The sequence below is a fragment of the Pteropus medius genome, unplaced genomic scaffold (assembly GCF_902729225.1).
Source record: "Pteropus medius unplaced genomic scaffold, Ma_sr-lr_union100, whole genome shotgun sequence".
Taxonomy (NCBI): Eukaryota; Metazoa; Chordata; class Mammalia; order Chiroptera; family Pteropodidae; genus Pteropus; species Pteropus medius.
Window position 1 is genome coordinate 13,144,176 of NW_024340699.1, and position 24,416 is coordinate 13,168,591.

At 45.8% G+C, this 24,416-nt stretch overlaps 1 protein-coding gene and 1 pseudogene across 7 annotated transcripts in view; one reads left to right on the forward strand and one right to left on the reverse strand.

The window, feature by feature from the left end:
• LOC120616418 (radial spoke head 10 homolog B-like) overlaps positions 1-24,416 on the reverse strand; it is a 32,053-nt gene that overhangs the window by 5,678 nt on the left and 1,959 nt on the right. For 6 of the 7 annotated variants that reach the window (XM_039879814.1, XM_039879802.1, XM_039879819.1 and 3 more), the window contains exons 2-18: positions 23,746-24,083; positions 20,934-21,009; positions 19,703-19,771; positions 18,137-18,310; positions 16,657-16,742; positions 15,890-16,010; positions 13,657-13,833; positions 12,555-12,714; positions 12,185-12,306; positions 10,434-10,623; positions 9,584-9,698; positions 8,488-8,567; positions 8,240-8,388; positions 5,871-5,978; positions 4,707-4,850; positions 3,203-3,319; positions 1,939-2,032 (exon numbers count right to left, since the gene is read on the reverse strand). In XM_039879814.1, coding sequence (XP_039735748.1) covers positions 1,939-2,032; positions 3,203-3,319; positions 4,707-4,850; positions 5,871-5,978; positions 8,240-8,388; positions 8,488-8,567; positions 9,584-9,698; positions 10,434-10,623; positions 12,185-12,306; positions 12,555-12,714; positions 13,657-13,833; positions 15,890-16,010; positions 16,657-16,742; positions 18,137-18,310; positions 19,703-19,771; positions 20,934-21,009; positions 23,746-24,002 — 2,239 coding nt within the window. In that variant the 5' untranslated portion in view covers positions 24,003-24,083. Of the gene's footprint in view, positions 1-1,158; positions 1,258-1,938; positions 2,033-3,202; positions 3,320-4,706; positions 4,851-5,870; positions 5,979-8,239; positions 8,389-8,487; positions 8,568-9,583; positions 9,699-10,433; positions 10,624-12,184; positions 12,307-12,554; positions 12,715-13,656; positions 13,834-15,889; positions 16,011-16,656; positions 16,743-18,136; positions 18,311-19,702; positions 19,772-20,933; positions 21,010-23,745; positions 24,084-24,416 lie in introns of all 7 variants that reach the window. The other variant, XM_039879825.1, reaches the window with a different exon arrangement.
• On the forward strand, positions 23-141 carry LOC120617064 (uncharacterized; annotated as a pseudogene).

Genomic DNA, 24,416 nt, shown 5'->3' on the forward strand with positions numbered 1-24,416 from the left:
TCCCTATCAAGATTCCAGTAGTGTCTATGGCCATGCTACCCTGAACACGCCCGATCCCGTCTGATCTCGGAAGCTAAGCAGGGTCAGGTCTGGTTAGTACTTAGCTAGGAGACCACCAAGGAAGACCAGGTGCTGTAGGCATAAAAAATTTTTAAAAAAATTTAAAAAAGGATTGTAAGATGACAAGGTCCTTGTAATCTGTGAGGTCAACCAACGGTTGCCTTGCCTAAAAAAAAAAAAAACCAATGGCATTTTTTATGGAAGTAGAAAAAAACAATTCTAAAGTTTATATGGAACCACAAAAGACCCAAAATAGCCAGAGCAATCCTAAATCCAAAGTATCACACTTCTTGATTTTCAGCTGTGTTGTAGAGAACAGAATTGAGAGCCCAGAAATAAACCCATGTGTATACAGTCAGCTAATATTTGACTAGGGAGCCAAGACTACTCTGCGGAGAAAAGACAATCTTTTTAATAAATGGCACTGGGAAAATTGGATATTCACATGTAAAAGAATGAAATTGGACCCCATCTTACACCGCTCACAAAAAATTATCTTGAAATGGTTTAAAGATTTAAACATAAGACTGAAAACCATAAAAGTCCTAGAAGAAAACATAGGAATGAAAAGCTCCTTGACATGGGTCTTGGTGACGATATTTTGGATATGACACCTAAAGTACGAGCAACAAAATCAAAAACAGTTGGGACTCCATCAAACTCAAGAGCTTCCATATGGCAAAAGCAAGCAACAAAATGGAAAGACAACCTATGGAATAGGAAAAAGTATCTTCAGACCATGTATCTGATAAGGGTTTAATATCTAAAATATATTTTCATACGACTCAATAGAAAAAAATCCAATTAAAAAAATGGGCAAAGGATCCCAATAGACATTTTTCCAAAGGAGATATACAGATGGTCAACAGGTACATGAAAAAATGCTGAGCATCACTAATCACTAGGGAAATGCAAATCAAAACCACACTGCAGTATCACCTCATGCCTGTCAGAATGTCTGTCCTCAGAAAGACGAGAACAAATGCTGGTGACGATGAGGAGAAAAGTCTACCCTGGCACACTGCCAGTGGGAACGTAAATTAGTGCGGCCACAATGGAAAACATGGAGGGTCCTCGAAAATTAAAAAACAGAATTACCACGTGATCCAGCTATCCCACTTCTGGGTATTCATCCAGAGAAAATGGAAACACAATGTCGAAGAGATGTCTGCACCCCTCCGGTCAGAGCTGCATTACCTACAGTAGCCAAGACATGGAGACGGCCTCAGGTCCATCCACGTGTGAATGGTTAAGGAGTCGTGTTAAGTACATACAATAGAATTCTGCCATAAAAGAGGAGGAAACCCTGCCATTTGCAACAACATGGACAGACCAGGGTATTATGCTAAGTGAATTAAGTCAGAGAAAGACAGTTACAATATCATCTTATTTAGATGCGGAACCTTAAAAAATTCAAAAAGAAATCAGATTTGTGGTTATAAGAGGCAGGGGATGGACAAAAGGTACCATCTTATTTATAAGATCAGGAAGGACTAGGGATGGATGGAATGTACAGCACGACTATCCTTTAAAGGCCGTGTGGTTTCTATGAAAGGTGTTACGAGGACATCCTGAGTCCCCATCACACCGCAGTCATTTCATGATATATGTAAGTCAGATCGCTGTGCTGCCCATCTTCAACTTACACAGCACTGTAAGTCACGTATAGCAGTAAAACTGGGAAAATGCCCAAAAAGCAAACCCACCTCAGTAAGGGCATACCTTGAAAGTGAATTCTGTCAAGCCAGGAGGCAGAATCGAAAGCAGCAGCCTAATTATGTGTATATTTTTAAAAAGTTGGTTGTACATTTTTATAAACTTTGTCACTTATAGGCAACAGTTTGTAAAAATTAAAAGTCTTACAATTAAAATATTCACCTTTTTGTGATAAAAAAAAGGTCAGCCCCTTTCCTGAAGATTTAAAATTCATTTTGGCAATTCCTTCATCACTTAGCGACTTGCTGACCTGGGCCTTTTATGTTTAAAAAAAAAAAAAAAAACATTATTTATGCATCATTAGGGACTAAAACTAATTTTATATGAGTAATTAGAAAACTGTTAATGAGGCCATTTTCTTTAAGCTCATTTGACTTTTTAAACTGCATAAATATTGATATTTTTGCCATTAAGTTAATAAATAACAGTTATCTCTGCTGAAAGACTGCCCCCAAGAAACCAAAGATTTGAGAAAGTATTATTTACTTACATTCATATATTAATGGCTTTAATTACCATATATAAGCTGTTCACTCCCACATATGTCCCCAGCTAGATCTCACCTTTCAACTCCAGGCTTGTGTATCCAGCCGTGCCACTTGCTGTCACCACTGGTATGTCTCATCAGGCACCTTAAGCCTAACATGTCCCAAACCAACGCTTACTTTTGCCCCAGTCTTCCCTTTCGTAGTGAAAGGTAATTCTGTTCTAGTTCAGGCCAAAAATTTGGCATTGTCTTTGCCTTCTCTTTCCCTCCCAAATTCTACAGGCTTCAAAATAGCTTCCAATAATTCCAAAAGCTGCCTGACCTCTCTGCTCAGGGGGCCTCCCGCCTCCCCTGGAGTGAAAGCTGGGCCCTCCGTGAGGCCACGTCCCCTCCTGGCCTGGCCCCGCTGCCTCACCCAGCATGTCCTCCTGAGCCACTCAGGTGGGCCTCCCTTGCTGCTACCCCCTTTCAGCAACCCAAACCTGCCGCCTCGCCTCCCCTCCCAGGCCTTTGCATGGGACAGCCCTCCCCCAGGTGATGATACGGTGGCTCCCTCACTCCCTTCAGGTATGCGAAGTGTCACTTCATCGGAAGGCCCTCGCTAGCTGCTCCACACTGTCGCTCGGCCTCCCTGCCTGCCTTCTCAACCTAAGCACCAGGAAGCAGAGCGTGAAGGATGCGGTGCGTGCAGCCCCCCAAGGTGTGTGGGGTGCCAAGCGAGCTACTACTGCCTGGGAAGCTCATGCCACCTGCTGGACACCTGGAGGGTTCGCCATTCCTGCTGCTCACCCGCCGCCTGGCCCCTCACTGGAACGTCACGTCCACGGAGGACGGCCCTGTGCCCACTGCTGAGTCCCCAGCACACGGAGCGCTTGCCATGCAGCAGGCGCACAGTGGCCGCTGCAGCCACGCACTCGATGTGGTCCACTAAATACAAACCTCTGATTTCTTGATTTTGTTAAAATCAAACAAGAGTCCTAACTTGCTTGGCAATGACTTGGTGCTGTCACAGTGCACATCGGATCCCTGGCTTGTTGCTGTACTCGGACTCCTGTTCTGGATGTTCAAAGCGAAAATGAACACGTGAGAGACTTTCTGGTTTCCATGGAGATACACATGTATGCACATAGGGTTTTGATGAAGTATTACTTACAGTAAATACACACAAAGTGGCCTGTTTGATGAGTTTTGACCTCTACACCTGTGAAGGCATCGCCTAGGTAAACAAAACTTTCCTGTGCCCCGTGGTAACCCTCGTCCCCCAGCCCTAGGCTACCACTGTCTGCTTTGTCACCACAGGTCACTCTGCACCTTCTAGAATTGTATGTAATTGGAGTCACAACAGCATGTACCCTTTTTTGTCTGGCTTTTTTGGTTCATCCATGCTGCTGCACGCATCATGGGTCATTTCTCTGCTACGTCATACTCTGTGCTTGTGGGTATTATGATTTGCTTATCCTGGACACTGGAAATGCCACGTGGAAAACCAGAAGGAGATTTGATCAGACGGTTTCTGAGGACGGTCCCTAGACCAGAGCGTTCACACTCAGAGTCCATGGTGATGTCACCCATAAAATCACGGATAGATTTAAGGTGCACATTCATTTCCCTCAGAGCAGAGCCCCAGACTGTGGCCAGTGGCCAGGCTTCCCGGTGACCCAGAGGCCGTCGGTCGTACCCTCCAACTGGAGGGGGCCCCTCTGGCTGACGGCGTGGCCTGCGAGGTGCTGAAGGTGAACGCACAGCTGTCAGCACACGAGGAGCCCAAGGCGCAGCCCTGGTCCGTGGCGAGTGTCTCCGGAGCCCGGCAGAAGGCTCCTGTGCCTCTGACGAATCTCCCAGCTGTGGGCTGCTGCTGGCCCCCACGACTCGCCCTTGTGGCTCCAAACGAATGGCTCAAAAATCAGAACTCCTTCGAGCCCACTGACCTGAGACCGCCCCCTGAAGCTGGTGCGTCTCAGTTTGCCTAGCAGCTGGATCCTGCAGTGAACCCCCGACACGGCGCTGGCTCCCCCAAGCTCTCGCGGCGAAGCCTCGTGGCTAGCCGGTGAGCAGGCCGTGTCCCCAGACCCCGCTAACATCTCGGGCACAGTCGGCAGCTGTTCTTTGGCATCTTCACTCTGGGACAGGCTTTCCACCCTCGCGAACGCCAGATCATATAACAGAACATTCCCTAACAAAACATCTGGGGTGTTCCCAGCCTCGTGGTCCCCCCAGCGTGCTGCTAGGCACTCCGACCTTTATTACACTGTCTCCTCTACTGTGGCTCAGAGTCCCCTTCCTGGGTTGTGACCAGGAAGGACATTTTCCCTAACATAGAAAAGGAAAACAAAATGTGAAAAGTCCTTCTTCCCGAAGGGTTACAAAAGCCCAAGATACTTTTGATGGTGGTTTCACCAACGCACGATAAAACTGTGCTCTGTAAACTTTAAGATGTTGTTACCTGGTTCGTCGCCGTGGAGGTGTTTCCCTGTTTGTTTCCGGATAAGACATCACTTGGAAAATTTAAATAGGAGTTAGACGTTTGGTCAGTAACAGAGATGAACGCAAACCTTAAGAGAGCTTCAAAGAATTCCAGGAAAACCAGCTGAAAGGAAAGAAAACACAGTCATTGATTCTGGCACACCTCCAGCTCAGCACGCCGTCTCACTGATCGGTTCTGTTCTCCAGAGACTACTAACACCTCACACCAGTTTGCAGCAAAACCTACAGCATTTAAAAGATTTACCATGATATATGTCCCATCATTAGATTTGTAAGTCATTTTTCTATTTCGATGGAAATGTGTTATATTAGCTGATTGAGGATGGTCATTTTCCAAAGTGCTTCCTTTTTTTCTTGAACGGCTAGAAAAGTGGCACCTGTAAACCCAAGTGACAGGTGCAAGTGGTACCCACTCAGCAGCTGTGCCCCTTCCCCCCACCCTTGTGTCCCCGACACAGGCCTGGGGCGTACCTGCATGTGGGGCGGGCTGGCTTAGACTGTGATCATCCACCTGTCCTGTCTATCCATCTGGAACCCAGGGCCCTTTCAGTCTGAGCCAGAACAGGCCCACTGACTTGACCAGAGGCTCCAGGCCAGCCTCGGCCTGCTTCCGGGGTCTGCTCAGCATCTCCGGCAGCGCCAGTGTCCCCCAGTCTAACAGCTTCCTGAGACCCACCAAAGATGGGTCTAGCTGGTAAAGTAAGACATTTTCCTGCTACAAGAAATGCTAAAAATTAAAACACTTACACTCATTCACTGGGGATGAAGTAGCGTCTTTGAGTATGAGACACTGTGCCACAGAAACATTAGGCATGTAGTAAATTGCTAAATAAATTATCCAGGACACACTATTGTAGTTTTATGTTCTTTTTCATACATTTCCTAATATGTGAAATATTCTTTTTAATCTCTAGTTTTCTAATACAAAATATACATATATATATATATATGTTTATATATATATATATATATGTTTATATATATATATATATATGTTTATATATATATATATAGTTTTAAGTATTTGGGTTAGAATCCTTTTCAATCAAATCTTGCTTCTTGGTATCTAAGGAAAAACAAACAGCCGAAGTGGATCTATACCATGTGTTACCTCTTTACAAACCTCAAGTTCAAAGTTGCTGTCAATTCCATCATGCATAAAAGGGTTGTCCTCTGCTATGATCTCCACAAATTTGGTTGCCGTTAATTCTTTATTTATTATTTTAAAGTCCTGTAAAAGAAATAACCAATAAAACCATAACAGCCTATAATTACAAACGGCTATTTTAATGTCAATTTATATCAATACCACACTTTAAGAAAACGTACCAGAAATGAATATCTTAAAACTGATAATTCCGTAAAGCATGCTGGGTTAACACTGTTATTTACCTCTCCTCCTCCCCTAAGCCTTCTAAACTAACAGTAAAGGTTTCTTTAGAGGCATGAACGCCGGACAGGTGGGAGAGCAGATGATCCAGATCGAGACAGCTACACAATTCTGTGCGTGGGGAAGTGCTGGCCCGGAGCACTTAGCAGGACAGAGGGACAGAAAGCCCGGGGAGTCGGGAGGCAGGCCAGCCACGCTGCAGGACCTCTGGAGAAGGGGCGCCTCTGACTGACGCTGCGGGTAGGGCCGAACACAGGAGGCTCGCTGAAAATCTAGGCGAAGACCTCTTTCCACAGCCCAGCTGAGAACAGCAGGTTTGCTCTGAGATGCTGAACCAGACAGCATTCGCCCTAGAAACAGGTGCTTCCCCTACAGTCACAGTGCTGCAGAAAGAGATTAGGTGAAAGCGAACCTCGGGAAGCTCCTCCCTCCTCGCTGATCCCCCCGAACTCTGCTCTGAGAAGTGTGAAAACCAGGTTCATATCCCCCAGGAGCTAGGAGTGAGCAGAAATCTTCTTGAAAACCTAACCGTCCGAGAGAAAAGATCTCTCAGGAGGAATCGTTGGCTACGGAGGAGCAGGGGAGCGCTGGGGCGTTTCCTGGCTCGGTTCCTCCGTGTGACAAGTGCCATTCTTCTTCAAGTCAGCTTTACAGCGCCACAGTCTCACATGTGAGTGGACAGCAAGGCTCACCTCATTCTAGGGAAAGCTTTCATGCAACGGCGAGGAAACAAAAACCAGGGTTTGGGGAACAGGGGGGATGAAAAGAAATTCCACTGAGCTCCCCTCCCCCAAGGCATTCATTCCCTCAGGGGAGTAAGCGAGGACATCCAGAGTTTTTTTAAACAATGCTTAAAAAAGAACAAAAAAGGAGAGCTTCTGGAAATTAGAAATACAGTAGCAGAAATGACACATTCAATAGAAGTGTTGACAGATATCACAGAAACGCTCCTAAAGAAGAAAAGGACAATAATATGGATGATCGGAGAGAAAAGACTGAAATAAAATGAATATTGGTCCAGGAAGTGAGACACCCAAGTTCCAGAAAAAGAGGGTGGAGAAAACGGGCTGGAAACATTGAACAAGCGATTCGAGGACGTTTCGCAGGACTGAAGGCCGCGGAAGCTCACACCGTAAGTGTCAAAAGGCCAACGCCAAAGCCTCATCGCTGTGAAATTTTAGAACGAAGATAAAAGTAGATTATAAAATATTTCAGCAAAGAAAAAAAGTCACATCAAAATGATGGGGAAGCAACAGGAATCAGGACAGTGCGGTACTGGTACAAGGGTAAACGTAAGCAAACTCAAAAGTCCAGAAATAAACCTATACATCTGTGTCAACTGATATTTGACAAGGATGTCAGCACTGTTCAGTGTGGGGGGGCGGGGAGTCTTTTCAACAAACAGTGCTGGGACACTGAGTGTTCACGTGCCAAAGAAATAAGCTAGACCCCTACATCTGACCAATCTATAGGGACAAACAACCTCATTTCTTCTATAACGAGACCAGGAAGAATGGGAGAAAGTGAACAAATCAACAGCTGTATAATATTCCGCCCCCCAAAATCACATACGTTTAAAAAAACCTGTTTTCCTATATTTAGACACTAGGTTATTGTCAATTTTTCATAAGTATACAACACTGTTAATTTTCTCAAAACATTTCTTAAATTTCTTCATACTATCCCCTATTAGCACTGAGTTCTTTGATCATTTTTCTTCCCACAAGTATGAAAAATACCATGAAACAAAACTACCAATAGTTAATATGAGATAATTGTATAAAACAGACATCCTCACTGTTTTCCACACTGGTAACTTTTTAAATTACTTCGATGAATGATAATCTCTAAACATGACATTCATCCTCCCTCTTTAAGCGGCAAGGTCTGCGTCAGTAAAGATACCAGAGGCCCGCCAGCTGTACCCCTCCCCTAACTGGGGGACGCGGGGGCAGGCGTGACCCCCGTTTCCACCCTTCCGCCACTATAGACCACTGGAACTACTTTTGCCAAAAGAGACCCAGTAAACATGAATATTTTGCCTTTAATTAAAATCAAAACGCCCATAAATATAAAACCAAGTATCGATCGCGAGCGCTTACTTTCAGCATCCAGAGGAAGTGCCTCATCTTCATCGTAAGCTCGTGGGGAGGAGCCGGATTCGGTCTGCAGTAAGCCGTGTAAATCTCCCAGCACTTATCGACATAATTCATCAAATAGAGTGCCTGCTGCTGCCCGTTGAAAAAATTGCCTAGAAATGGGATGAATGAATGAATGTTCAAAAAGTAATTACAAAATTCTATTTGGAAAAAAACAGCAGTAAATGTAACCCTGCCGGTTCGGTGCTTACCTTTCACGCGGCAGGCATTTGGATGAATGTTCTCGGCCATCAGTTTTGTGAAACACAAAAACAGCGATGGGCTTCTGTTCCTGCGATTACAAAGATATCGCAGTCACTCCTCCCTCCAGAAGGTGGGATGCAGGTCACCTCCTGGAGTGGGGGGGGAGACTCAGCAACTGGCTTCTAACGGGTAGAGTATAGAGAGGAAAGAATAGGAAGTTTATAGGAGAACCCTGGCTGACACCACTTTAAGCAGGGACCAAGGCTAATACCACCAGTAATAAGATAGATCGACGTCACATACCCTGATACGAAGTGACGAGAAGGGCACCTCCCCTCCTTGGTATTCTTCCCCTTAACCCGCAGTAACCTCAGTGCAATAATGCGAAAGCAGACCAAAATCAAGGGACATTTTACAGAATAACTGACCGATATTCTTCAAAAGCATCAAAGTCATAAAAGACAAAGTCTGAGAAACTATCACGGGTTGTAGTGGACTGAGGAGATGTGACAACTACCTGCAATGCGGGATCCTGGATTAGATCTTGGAACAGAAAAGGGACATCGGTGGGAAAACTCAGGAAACCCTAATAACGTCTGTAATTTAGTTAATGGCGTTTTGGCCACGTTAGTTCCCTAGTTCTGATAAGTACCGTGGTTCTGTAAGGTGCTACCAGGGCGAAGGGTGTGTGTAAGGAACTCTACTAACTTGGCAGTACTTCTGTAAATCAAAAATACTTTCAAAATGAAAAGGTTTTAAAAAGATACAATATCAGTTTTGCTCCGAAAAAGACAGGAGGACATCCTGGCCTAAGGAAGGGTTGGTTGTGGCTATTTCTGAGTAAAACCCCGAGAGCTGTTTGCCGCGCTGAAACATGACTCGGATCTGAAGGGCTTTGGGAATTTTAAGCTGGTGTCGCATGGTTTTGCGGTTCATGCTCATGGAAAACTTTTGTTTCTAGTCTTTCGTTTCAAGAGTACGTAAAAATTACGATGAATGCCCGCCCAAGGAAAGAGGACATTATAGTCAGAGTGATGGCTAGCTCTGCCCGCATCCCGTCACGGGGCTGGGGGCGTGGGGGGCGTGTCCAGAAGTCGTACTCACTGGTATTCTTTGTGATGAATGTGGTAAGCCAACTGCAGGAGGTAATTCAGGAACGTTCTCAAAAGTATCGTCGTATATGGAGAATGAATTTCTTCAACTGGTATGTTCATACTGGCTAGAATAAGAAAACCGGAGAGGTTGCTTGCTGTTTTCTAGAAACTTTTCTTTTATTTGCTCCTGGTATGCAATTCGAAGAACTGAATCCAATAGAGTACTTTTTTCCCCTCAAGAACACTCTGAACGGTACATATGCGTCCACCTAAAAATTAAGCACCACGCACAACACCTTCATCGCTTCACGAGAAACTTTCATGAGCCTGTGTCTCTGTTTTTCAGAGTGGTCCGGGCCACGGTTTGATTCATGCTGCCGATTCTACGTACATTCTAAGTGGAGTCTGTTTCAAATGCTTAAATTTGATGTAAACAGGTATTAGTTCTAATATTTGACTTTCCAAGTAGATACTTTGAGGCTTTTCGGTCCTGCCGCCCAGAATTCAACTGAAAGGAGCAAAACCTTCAAAGTCATTCAATCTATGGCATGAATTTTCTAATTTGAAATCAAATCCAAGCCCAAGGCTACCTAAGGCCTTTTTCAGGCCATTCCAACCTCTCCCCGACCCTCTCTGCTTCTGACCTGATAATTTAGGGTGTTTTTACCATAGATCAGGGCTAGGCAAATTTCTCTGCCAAGGGCCAGGCAGTAAATATTTTAGGCTTTGCGGGCCAGAAAATCTGTCACAATCCGGTGTTGCAGGGCCGAAGCAGCCACAGACAGGATGTGAACAAACGGGCATGGCTGCATTTCAATAAAACTTTATTTACAAGATCCCAAAGGACCTGGATTACTCACCGCTTAATACCCTGTCCATATCAGCAAGAGTTATTTTATGGTGATGAAACTTGCAATCTTTTAGAAACCTCCAGAAGTGAAGCTTTGTCATCAGAAAGGTGTTATCCAGGGAGCGATCGCATCCTAGGCTACTGTAAAAGCTATAGATTCTCCTTAATTCTGTAATGTTTCTTAAGACAGCATATTCTACCTGAAAAGAGAAAGCCGGGCATATCTTATTCTTACCCAATAAGAACAAAAGCAAAAGAAACACCTGTTTTCTACATTAAATGAGATAACATGCGAAGTAATGATATTTACCTCTGTAAGAGCTCAGTAAATGTTACTGACCCATCCACAGGTCAATAAAGTGCAATTTCTGAATTATAGTAAAAAAACGCGCTGTTAGCTAGACAATGCAATTCTTGGTGCTATGTGACAGTTTCCTATGTGAACGGCAGGCCCGACCCTGCTTAGCTTCTGGGACCAGATGGGATCGGGCTCGTTCAGGGTGGCGTGGCCGTAGACTGAACATTTTTAAAGGGATTCCTAAAGTATGGAATTGCAGAATCTTTCACTTTCTGTGTCATAAATTTCTGTGTGAATTTTTGTGAGCACATGAGTGACTTTTGCACTTATAAAACAGGATATATTTTATAATAGAGTTTTTAAGAGCCAAGTTTTGGCATAGAAAGAACTCTAATGTAGAAAATGAATGATATGCAAGTAAAACAAAATATATATATATATGCGTACAAATATCTAGAATAATATGATTCCTTTTTTGATAAATCAATATGTATATTTATTCGTTTGAAAATTATTTTGTAGGAGAATACTTAATGGCACTGAATAGTTGTCATTAACTACTACATGCAGATAGACAGATTATATGAACAGAACGATCCATTTCTAGATAGGTTTGCACAGGGAAAAAAAACTAGAAAAATGGTCACGAGATTTCGTCTGGGTGGAGTTTCTCTTTTCCTGATCTGTATTTTCTAGGTATCATGTACGACTTTTGTAACTAGAGGATGTAATAAAGTTTCCTGTTTTTAACAAGAATCTTGCAGCAGATGAGGTGAGCGATAGGGTTGGCCGGGAGACAGAGGAGGGGAGGGCGGGCGATGAGGGATGATGCTTCAGAGGCCCAGAGACGGGGAGCCAGGTGAGGTGGCAGTGAGGAAGGCAGCAGCGACAGGGATGCCTTGCCCTTCTGAGGTCCCCGCGGCTCTCGCCGCAGACACCGTCAATAGTTTCACAGAAGAAACATACGAAGCCCCAGTCAAAGCTGGGCCAAGACACCAGAGCGAATATGGTGTCTCTGATTTGCCGCATGCTAATCATATGAGTTCCAGGTACAGGTAGTTTTTTTTGCCTCTAAGGATTTCTAGATTCTAACGATTTCTGAGGGTTTGAAGGTCTTTGAATCCCGTCAGCCCCGTGATGACGCACAGCAAAATTAATGTCCTGCGGGGGCAAGATGGCCCCAAGCTAAGCTCTCAGACAGGTCTGGGAGTGGAGGTGACTCGATCCTTTGGGCTCTGAGGCTCTGAGTAAGTCCCCAAGTCCCACCATCGGGTTTCCGTTCCCTCACAAAGCCTGCTCACTCCCAGGGTTGCCATGCAAATTAACCGGAATGATAACGCTCAAAGCATCCGTCAGGCACGTAAAAGTCAGTACATGAAGGCAGTCATCAGCCTTATTTTCCCAGGAGTGTGGCGAATATTTAAGCCTGTAATATAAACTGATAACAGGACAAAGGTTTTTACCTGCTTCTTTTCCTCCGGCTGGTCTTTCTTGGGGTACGTGCTCAGCAGCAAATCTAGGTCCAGCTCGATGTTCGATCCTAACACTGAATTACTTTCACTGCCATCAAGCTTTCTGATGATTTCTAGCAAAGAAAGGCAGATATAGGGGATTACTGTGAAAAGCACTGTTAAAATTTCTCCAGCGTTACGTTATGTCAAAATAATTTTCCACACAAGTGTGACACGAGCGTATTCAGGAAAAAAACCTACTGAGAAAGCAGTCGCTCATGGGAAATTCCTGTTTTCTGAAGTATCAGGTATGTTTTGATAGCTGGATACCACAGATAATATAGATTAATTTACTTTCGACCGACAGGTGAACACTCCCTACCAGCACTGGTGGAAGATGCTAGACACTGGCTCCAAGAGGCAGGTTCTGAGGACAGGTCTGGATAATCTATCGGTTCAGCGTCGAGGTTTGGGAACTCCACTATGTGGTCGTTGGCAAACAGGCCGTCATACACACGCCCGTTCTTGAACGTTAGTCGGCCCTGCAGAGAGAAAGGTGACCTTGGAAGGGCAGGAAAAATTCTCTTAGAAAACCGTTGGGAAGCGGACGTGGACAGCGTTTTCAAGGGTTTGGGGGTTTTGTTTTTAAGATATGCACTTTTGTTTTTAAGATATGTCACTGAGCTGAACTGGGTCCACAGGTAATCGGGTTCCTGGAGTCTCGTGTCCCTGTGTAAACCCTCTCTCCTCCTCCACCTCCTGATTCTCCTTCTCTCTCTCCTCTCCTCCCCCTCCTCTCTTCTCGCTGTATCTGCCCCACGTCCTCTCCCCAACTTTAAGCACCCGTAGGTCACAGAATGTATATTAAACTACACTAACGACCAGCAGAATGCCCATCACAGTCTAGGGATTCTCTTCAGATTTGTCAAACCCAGGCCAATAGTGAGCCTGAGTCGGAGACGGGCAAATGACCCAGTTCAGCTCAGTGACATTCAAGACATCTGCGGAAAGCTTCTCGAAAAAGTTTCTTCTCTCCTTCTACTTGGCGTGGTGTGTGGATGTGAAGTCTGGAAGCACAGCAGCCGTACTGCGATCATGAGGGAGGGGCAGCATCAGGGTGAAGCTGACATGGCAGGGGACATCATCGATACACGGAGGAAGAACCTTGACATCACCGAGCTGCTGAATCAAACCAACCCGGAAGCCCACGTTGTCATCATTCAGGGAAGATTAAGCTAGATTTCCTGTTACTTGCAACCAAAACCACCCGAACACACACATACACACGCACACTCACACAAACTAATTAAATAACCTCTAAATATACAGGAAATCGATATGTTGGTAATTATTTTAAAATCCTTAACGAAACAGTAAGTTACCCTATGCAGAACGGATAATGCGCTTTACCGGGTAGAGGACGTCACACCTTTTACCGTATTCACCTAATCTTCAAAACACGCTCCTCACAGGGCTGCACTCACCACGCCATGCTTTCTGTTGGAGACCCACTCTCCCTCGTACATGGCCCCGCTGGCATAGTAAAACTTCCCACGGCCGTGCCGGTACCCGTTCACGAAGCTTCCTATGTACTCGTTTCTCAGAGGGTACTGGGAGTTGGGGATCCGCTTCAGAAACCACGTGTGGGTTCCAAAGCCATTCTGAAAAGGAAAGAAATTTCCATGAGATATGCTCAAAGTAGCACCTCTTTTTACCTGAACCCAGTTGCAATTCAGTATGGATTAAATGCACTGACTCGTTTGAAGAGGCAGAGAACGTAGACCTTGGGGTCATACAGAACTGGGTTCAGTCTTGGCTCAGCTACTCACTAACCAGCCTTCTGACCTAAGGCAAATCATTTAAATCCTCTGGATTTCACCTGTAAAATGGAAATAACACCAACCCTGAAGGTTGGGTATAAAGATTGAAGATAGTTCATAGCAAATGCCTGGCTTGGTACTGATTATTTTAATTGTCATTTAAAATTTTATTTATTTTTAACATACAGATTGATAGAAATACCCCCTCCTCAATTCCACTGTCCAGAGTGACCACTGCTTGGGTTTGAGCATTCATCTGTATTTTCCCCAGGCATATATTTATCATACATACTAACTCGACACATTATATGTGCATATGAATATACACACAACTTTTTCAACAATGGAATGATTCTATATATACCATTCTGTAACTTCTGGGTATACAGCAAAAAGTATTGAAAGCAGGGAATTGAACAAAGTACTAACAGAGAGCAGATATCAAAGTGAAAACTGAAAAACATCAGAGAAAATCAACTAAAACTGGCTCTTTGAGAATTTTAATGAAATCGATACATCTCTAGCAAGACTGATGAAAACACAAGTTACTAATATCAAAAGAGGGGGAGAACATCCGTATGGATCCCACGTATGTTAAAATATTAAGTGAATATTCTGATCAACCTTACGCCAATAAATTTAACAATTTCTATGAAGGACCGTGTCCTTCAATAACACAAACTTCCAAAGCTTACTCAGAAGAAATGGATAACTTGACTAGCATATTATTTATTAAAGAAATACATTTTAGTTAATATATAGTTAATTCATAGTTAATCTTCGCACGAGGATAACTCTGGCCCAGAAGGCTTCACTGGCATATTCAGCTAACCTGATAAGGAAGAGATAATACCAATGTAACAAACTTTCAGAAAACTGAAGAAAAGAGAACACTCATTTTATGAGGCCAACATTATCCTGATGACTGAAAGCTGACAAAGAATACTATAGCTCAAAATCCCTCATGAACAGAGACACAAGAATTCTCAGCAAAGTATTAGGAAATCGAATGCATCAAGATATAAAAGAGATAATATCATGACGAAGTTGCGTTTATCCCAGGAATGCAAGGATGGTTCAACATTTGAAAACCAATCAGTGTAATTCAACCCATCAGCAGACTAGAGGAGAAAAACCACACGATCGTCTACCTAGAAGCAGAAAAGGCATCAGACAAAAATGCAACGTCCATTCATGATAAAATAAAACTGTAAGTAAATTAAAAACTAACAAAAACTTCCTCGATCTGATTGATAAAGGGCATCTATGAAAAACCTACAGCTAACATCACCCTTCATAAAAGACTGAATTCTCTCCCACCAAGATCAGGAATGATGTGAGGATATACACTGCCCACTCCTATTCAGTATCACACTGCAGCTCTTAGCCAATGAAGAGGCAAGAGAGGCAAATGGCACACAGGTTAGAAAGAGAGGTGCAAGGCTGGCTATTTACAGACAATATAATTGTCTACATAAAAAAATCTCAAAGAATCTGCAACGAAATGACTAGAACTATCATGAGTTTTGCAAGGTCCCTGGTTACCAGATTAATACACACAAGATATCATCAGAAGATCCTAGCTATACAAACTGTATGTCATTAACTACATAAAGCTTTTCTGTGCAAGCGCACAGCTTCTAATGAGTAAATCACGGTGTCGGTCCTTACGGGAGCCCTGTGCATTATGGCTTCACCAATGGCAGAACCCAGCTTGTGTGGAAGACCTCTAGAGAGAACCAAATAACAAAGCAGCACCAAGGCTGGCTGAGACCAGTGAATCCTAATTGAGTTTCTAAATTTAGCAGACCACACTCCCACCCAATAACGGACGTGCTGCGGCGCAGCGGAGCGTCCGCCTCCGCGTCCGCGCCTCCAAAGCCAGCGGGCGCGGTACCTGGATGCCTCGCTCCCACCGGCCAGTGTACTCCTCGTTAGTGGTCAGCCACCTCATCCTGCCTTCCCCGTGGCGCATGTTGTCTTCCCACTGACCCTCGTATATGTTTCCAGATTTGTAACTAGGACAAAAGAAAAGAAAAAAATAATAATTGAAAACCATCAGTTATGTCCTATGCAACATTTACCTTCAAGACTTTCTTTTAACTGTTCTAGATATCCAAGCCAAGTATTTAAATTCGATGGGTGGGCCTTGTGGTCGGTAAAAATAATCATCTTAGGGGGGAGAATTAAGCACTGAAACTTTCCGATCATTCATTAAATTGACAAAATGGGTAGGAGCAGGGATTTAAAATCTTTTTAAAAGAATTCCCTGGAATGCTATGATTAGTTAATATTTTGCCCCCAAATATTTTAATCTTGAAAATATCTGACTCTGTTAGCTCAATCTAAAATCAAGCAAATGTGTTAGCATTCTTCAGAAACTATAAAACTAATCAGAGAGCCCTGATTAACACAGAAACTGAAGAAAGGCAGTTTCTACACACCATACAGTAAAAACAGAACGATTAGACATCATTTATTATGATGCTTTCCTAAATTTTCCGTAGCATATTTTCATCGCCATGGAGATTATATTGGGGTTAATTTAAATATTCCAGCCTGCCCACGTAGACGACGTGCTCCCTGATTTCTGCACCTCATCTTTAAACAGCCTAAGTGACACCGTTTGGGCCCACACCCCAGACGAGAAGCGATGGTACCTACCATCTTATTCCCCAGCCCTTTTTGATGTTGTAGACCCAGTCCCCCTCGTACCAAGAGGTACCCTCTTGATTGTAATAAATGGAGCCCTAAAACAAATAAGATCATTTTAAAAAATCCTCATAAAACAAACGCTTTTGTAAAGGTAAAGATAAAATATATATATGAATCTAAGGAGTCTAAACTATGTGTTTTTATCTTATCCACTTTGGCAGCTTACTTTACTGCCTCCAAGGATAAGTGAACACGGCATCACCTGTCTTTGATGGCTCCCTCGTAAGGGACCAGCCACGGGGCAAGGTATTCAGATCTGCACTGAATGGCCTCAAATTGCTTGTTTATTCACTGATTTATCTCTGAGTGAGTGAGTGTGAGTGAGTGAGGTGTGTGTGTGTGTGTGTGTGTGTGTGTGTGTGACTTTCCTATCTTCTCCTTCATCATCCAGCTGACCTGTTTCTTCGAGCAGCTGTAAGGTGCCTCCATCTAGAAATCACCATCCCCAACCCCTCCAATATGTCTGAGCTGATCTGCTATGAGCTAAAACAAACAAACAAACAAACCAACAAACCAACAGAACATAATGGAACAATTAAATCTGAGTAAAGGGATGATTATAACGGTTGAATTTTTCTTATGATATTCTCGAAAAACATTGCCGAGCATTTTATCATCCCATACAAAAACTAAACGACAGTACCAAAAACAACCACCTTGCTTAAAAGGGAATTTAAATAACCTGCATCGCCAGGAAAATGTAAAATGGTGCAGCCACTGTGGAAAAGAGTTTGACAGTTCTTCAAAGTGTTAACCGCGGAGTCACCATGTGACCCAGCGATCCCACTCCTAGGTACACGCCCGAAAGAACCCAAGGACCTAGACTAGTCCTTGTCCACATTCGTAGCAGCACTAGTCACAGGCACCGAAGGATGGAAACAGCCCACACGCCCCACAACAGATAAACGTTGTTATTATGAATAACAATTATTATTCAGCCATAAAGAGGGATGACATGCCTCCAGCCTGGGCGGAAGGAGTGGGGGATGGGGAACAGTTTCCAGGACTAGTGGCGGCGGTCAGGGACGCGTCTTGGCATCAGGGGGTCTCTCCACACGAAAGGTCGCCTCTCGTACGATTCGAGTCACGTGAAAGGTTCAGAAGGGGTGAACCCGTGGAGACTCGCACAGACAGAAAGCAGGCGGGTGGGACTGGAAGGTGGGGGGTTGGGGCGGCACCACCTCACGGTCATGGGTGCGGTTCATTCCGGAGCGCTGAAATGTTTGGGGGCCAGACAGGGCCGGTGTTTGTACGACACGGTGAATGTGCTAAATGCCGCTGACTTGCTTACGCTAGATGGTTAATATCATGGGATGTGGATTTCGCCTCGATAAACAAAACAGTGAATTTACGTCAACCGCCCGCACTTCCCGCCCTCTGTGACCGTCCGTTCCTTCCCAGCCGGCCGTCGCGTGGCTGCTTCACCCACCTTCCCGTGTCTCCTGCCATGGCACCAGTGGCCGATGTAGGACACGGGCTGCGTGCTGCACTTGAACATCCCGAATCCGTTCCTCAGGCCATTTGTCACTTCCCCTTCGTAGGTGCTGCCGTCCAGCCACGTGTACACACCGTGGTTCATGGGGATGTTCTTCACGAATTCCCCCTAAGCCAAAATGGCCATTAGAGTGACAGAAAGGCAGCAGTGGAGAGACCCCCCGACGCCGAGACGCATCCCCGACTGCCGCCACTAGTCCTGGAAACAGTTCCCCACCCCCCAGCGGCCACCCTCCCCCTTCCTTCTCTGCATGTCCCATCCAACGCCTCCACTGGGGAGAAGTCGGGGCAGAAAGAAACGCCTGGAAGGCTGTATGCAGACTGAGCACTGAGCAGCAAGCAGGTGACATGCTAAAGTGGTGGCTTCCCCTGCCCCGGCCTTGGGAACTCCGATCCTTGGAACTCCCTCCGAGGAGGCCAATTCCCTCGGCCAGGCTTAGTGACTGCTGGGTGCCCGAGTTCCTGCGTGGGGTTCATCAAGATGTCCTGTGGACATGTCAGTCAGTGGCCTGCCCCCCGGGCACCTTCCAGAAAATCCGCTGTGCTGAAGCCCAGGGCGCATGGGGCCCCCAAAGCTCAACGCCTCACGACCCAGAGCCACCCAGTTCTCCTCCAGAAGTGAACTCGCCCGAGGCGGCCAGTCAGCAGAGGAGAGAGGACGGTGTGGCAGGGCCCGCCCGCCCACGAGGCCAGCTGGCCTCCCGGGAGACGCCTCCTGACCACCGCTGTGAGGGGCCTGTGCCTGCGAGACCAGCAGGGCTGTGGGGGAGGGGTCTCCCCAAGAAAGTCTGGCCCCAAACTGTTGGGGCCCAACCCTCGGGGTCCCCAGGGCCTTGGCGGTCCCCTCCCTCCCCTCCGTGATGGCAAGAGTCGACCTCTCTGCTCCCCCTGTCCGGCTCCAGTTTGCTGCCCACGTGTCCCAAACCTGCCTCGGTTTCCCTCACCTGGCTGTTATTTGAACGTGTGCTTTAAACAGCTTCACTACCACTTACAGACACCCCCAGGGGCGGCAGCTTCGCAGCTGTGATTCCTAGAATAGTGGTTCAGGTGCTCACACTGTGGGTGGGAGCTGAAGCTGGGGCCCTTTCTTGGGGGGCAGCTTGGTTCTAGCAGCCAATTTAAAAATACGTATTCCCCTCAGCCAGCAAGATGGATTCCCCATAATGAAACACAAGCAGACAGTAAAAAGAGGGAGGTCGGGAGGAATGGATATGGGGTGATCTCTGCAAAATGAAGGTACAGAAGAGAATGTATAGTAAACTATTTGTGTCTGTAAAAAGCAGGCGAGGCCAAGCACATGCACAGAACCCTCTAGAACATACAGATGACAACACCAGAGGGCCCCAGGTAGTAGCGAGTTACTTTTCGCCTATGTTCTTTAGTTCTGTGGCTTTAACCTCTGTGCTGAATTACTTTTATAAAGTCGTATGTTTAGTTGTGGGGACCTGACCATTAAGTCTCACAATGACAGTTCAGAACTATGACGTATGACACGCTTTACCTCATACTTCAATCCATCGGCCCAAATGTAAGTCCCTTGTCCATGCATGAGTCCTTCTGAAAACATGCCCTTCGAAACAGAACAACGAACCCTTAGGAGCCGTCGCTGGTTTCACAAGACAACGTGTAAAACACCAGGCCACCCGTGGGGTCAGCCCCCCTTCCCCTTCCATCTGTGCGACATGCTTGTCTACTCATTCAGCGACGGCAGCAGAGCCCTCTCTGGAGCTGGCACCGCACCGGCGTCACCCCGTTCTAAAAAGGATCTGAGGAGGAGTTAGAAAAGCCCAGCTCCCTAAACCCGACACCGGGCAGTCCTGTGCGGTTGCTAGACGTGGGCTGTAAATCCAGTCCGCGTCCATGTTTTTTGCAGTCTTTGTGACACGGGAAAATGAACGTGTTGTATGTTAAAGGGGCAAAAAATGGGTACTAAAACCCATGCCACGGCCTCAACCACAGAGAGGCGTTCTGTGATAATCACGTATCGCTTTGATGATCTGAAAGAATCCATTATTAATAAAGGCAAAAAACGAAAACACCCCCAAAGTATCCCACGACAGTTGGGAATAGTGAATCAGAACACTATATGCACCGTTTAAAATGACGGAGGCGGGAATGGGGCGCTGGCTTTGGATGGGTCTGGAATGAGCTCGGGACGATGCGGAAGGCCTGGGGAGGGGTGGTGGGGACGGCTGCACAGCATGGTAAGGGCGCTCACCGCCACCAAACTGGGCGCTTGCAAATGGTCCAAGTGGTAAGTTTGATGTTATATCCATTTTACCGCAATAAAACAATTTAAGTTATGAAACCACGTGGCAATACAGAGAAGGAAAGGTTCTTGGAAAAAGATCCAAGACGATGCTATCTACAAAATGGATACGCCCGTGTGGAAATACTCTGATACCTCCGTTCAGGGACTACAAGGAACATAGCAAATCGAAAACATTTACGGCAAAAGGCTGATGATACTGGGATTTTACTCTTCGTTATTTACCGCAGTGTCCTTAGTGTGGTTTGCACAATAAAATCAGGAAAGAAAAAAAATCTAAAATGACTACTTCGGTTGTACTGAGCCATGTTTTTAACTCAAAATGTATAATCGGTTCAAAACAAAGTCGGCATTAAGTACTTCTAATTTCTTTCGAAGACTCAGCGGACCTTTCTGAAGACACAAACCTAAAACGGTCACCCCACACCTTCCTCCCCGCCCACTCCCCGAACGCCGAGCTCACTTGGTAGGTACAGCCTCCTTGGAAGACGGCAAAGCCTTCTCCCTCGTAGAGTCCGCGGACTTTTTCCCCTTCGTAGCTACAGGGAAATAAAGAAAGTTCCCGGTAACGAATGGTGTGCGTACATCTAAGTGACAGCGGGTTAAGATGCACCAGTAACGGGAATGAAGAAGCACATCTCAAACTCATTCACTCAACACACACATCCCCCGCCCGCCGAGGGCCACCCCATGCCCGCCCCCTTCTAAGGGCCGGGACTAGGGCAGTGATGCTGGAAAGTTCTTGCCCTCGGGAGCTTCCGGCTCACTGAGGAGAGACAGACAGTCAACAGAAAACGAGGTGATGCCGGATCGTGTCCGATTTTTGTGGAAGCGGGGAGGCCTCGCCAAGGACACGAGAGCCATACTGAGACCGAAAGGACTAGAGACAAACGTCCATGAGAAGATCCTTGGGAAGAGGATCCCAAGAAGTGGGAACAGCAAGTGCAAAGGCCCGGAGGCAGGAGAGCCTGGCGGCTCAGGTTCAGCCAAGAGACAGGAGAGCAGCAGGTGGAGGGAGGGAGAGAGGGCAGGGGACAGTCAGAGGAGGCAGCAGGAGGGCAGCCCCAGGCAGGGCGGGAGCTGTGGGCTGGAATGAAGATGGGCAATAAAATCCAAAGCTATAGGAGGAATCGCGAGAGCGTTTTAAGAGGTGAGCTGAACAAGATCAGATTTATTTCTTAAAAAGATGACTCCGGCTCCTGCGTGGAGGAAAGACCGTGGGCAGAGCAACTGCCAGGAGGAAGCCATGGGGCACGGGGGCGGGGGTGGGGGGGCGGGTAAGTATGGAAGGTTACCATCTATTCTGGGCAGTTTCTCTGGAGTGAAGAAAAAGTGTTTAAGTGGATAGTTGTGATGGTTACACAACATGGTAAGGGAACTTAATGCCACTGAATTGTACACTTAAAAACGGTTAAAATAGTAAACTTTGTGTTATGTACATTTGACTGATTTTCTTTTGATTTTTCTAATATAATATTCTCAGCACGGAGCCCCAAGGGCTTGCTGACGTGCTGGCTTTGGGCGAGGCAGGTACCGAGAACACTGACCAGATTCTTAACTCGGAACTGACTGGATGATCTGTGACTGGTCGCCTAGCTCATCCCTAGGCTCTGAGGTAAGCGAGCCTGTGACAGCCATGAGCAAACTGGGCTCATTCCGAGAATACAAGGAAGATTAAACACAGAAAATCTATACATATAATTCATTACATCACTAAATCAAGATGTCAGAAAGGTATTTGGTAAAAATTCAGCAATCGTTTCTTTAAAAATTCCAAGTAATGAATATCATGAGGAAAGCATTTAAGCAAGAATAGCCTGTGAAAACACAATCGCATACATGATTTTTAAGAGTAAAATACTGAAATCAGTTTCATTAAAATCGAGAACGTGAATGGGATTGCCTGCTTTTATCACCCAGGATTCAATATTGTTTTGGAGGTTCTAGTTAATGCGGAAGGTCAAGGAACTTAAATATAGACCATATTTCATACTTTTTAATATCCTTCTATAGTGCTCAACCCAGAGCCGGCGTACAGGAACTCATCGATAAACCAGAAATGTTGACTGAGTCCCTGCTGGGCCTGAGGTCTGGCGTTTGATACTCGGGGTGTATCTCTGCTATGAAGGGAATTTCAGCCTGGCAGAGAAGTTGAGATTTATAGACAAATTCGAGTAATTCACACATAATATACATGTAATAGAAAGTAATATATAGTAGGTCTATAGTTAACGCATAATAGAAAGTGCTAAGTGTAAGCTTTGAGGACAGTGACTTCCTCTTGGGAAGAATTCATGGAAAAGGTTGGACCTTGAAGAGTGGGTGAGATTTGGTCTCTTAGAAAGGAGAGACAGACCTTCCAGGAAGGGCGCTTTTTGTAAGCAAAGATAGAAATAAATGGGACTGTGGGGCCAAGTCCAGCCGCGTTCTGCTCCGGTGTTTGGGAGGAGAGAGGCCGGCTGAGGCGTTTTATTCTGTAGACAATGGAAAGGAACTAAGTGTTTAAGAGGAGGGTGCTGGTCAGCCTCCAAACAGCTCCCAGGAGTCTCCCCTTGGGTGAGTCACGCCCACGTGGAGTCAATTCCCACACAGGACAGAGATGACCTCTGTGACCACCGGGATGTTGCAGCAATGACAGTGACATTGAGACTAAGTCAAAAAACACGTGGCTTCTGCTTTTGCTCTCCCGAGCCATTCTCTGGGGAAGCCAGCTGCCGCGTCGTGAAGACACTCAAGCAACCCTGTGGGGAGGGTCCGTGTGACAAGGAACTGTCAGCAGCCGTGCCACAAAGCCTCTCTGAAAGCAGAGCACATGTCCGGCCAGCCAAGCCTGCAGAGGACGGCAGCCCTGGTTGACATCTTGGCTGAATCTCATGAGATCCTGAAACCCAGCACCATCCGGCCAAGCTGCTTCCCGACTCCTGACCCCCATACACGGTGTGAGACGATATCTGTGTTTTAATTGTCATGTTTTAGGGTAATTTGTTACATAGATAACTAATACAGGGAGTGATGTGTTAAAACGGGGCCGTGCATTTGAAAGGTAAATCTATACAGGCCTCGGGAGAGAGACCAGAAGCAGAGTCCAGAGGCCCAGTCAAGCGGTAATGAATGGCAGGTGAAGCTGCAATATGAGAGAGAGAGAGAGAGAGAGAGAGAGAGAGAGAGAAGAGGGAGGGAGGAAGGTGGGGAGGGAGGGAGGGAGAAGGTATGGGGAGAAGACAGAGCTTAGCAGGGTAGACAAGAACACAGACAAAGCATCCCGCTGAGATTACCTTTCAACGATGAGCTTGGTCAGAATGGGCTCTTCATATCCACTGATGTCTTCAACCTTCGGACTTTCGCCTTTGGACTCTCTTTTGGGTCCCGGTTCACTGAGCTGCATTTCCAACGGTGGGATAGCGCTGGGGGACGCTTCGGGCTTCGCGGCATTGCCATTTTGTTTGGAAACCTCCGGATAATCAAAGAGAGATGAGGGCGAGTGGGAGAACTTCTCCCCTTTCTTGTCTGCTTTTTTCTTTTCCTTCACCATCACCTTGGATGTCCGTTTATATGTGGATCACGTGATTCCTTGGCTGAGAGCCGTTCGTTTCAGGGCACTGATGAGTTTTATCTGAAAAAAAAAAAAGTAAAAGTATGTCTAAATACTTGAGGATTTCACTTGAAGTTAAAAGTTTCGCTTCACAGCCCAATGCCATTCTCATTCTCTTCCAAAGCCTGAAAAGCTACAAGAAACAAGTACCACCCATTTATAAAAATGCAGCCGTAATATTGCATCGGTTGTTTCTAAAATTTTTTAAATTGGAACCACATCTACCATTTTCAAACAGTCTTTCAGTGAGATCGGTAATCCTGTCCACGAAAAATGGCTACTCATCCCGTAAGGTCCTACATGCTGGCAGTTCACACTTTAAAAGCTTGTCCCCTAATATGTCAGTGTGGCCAA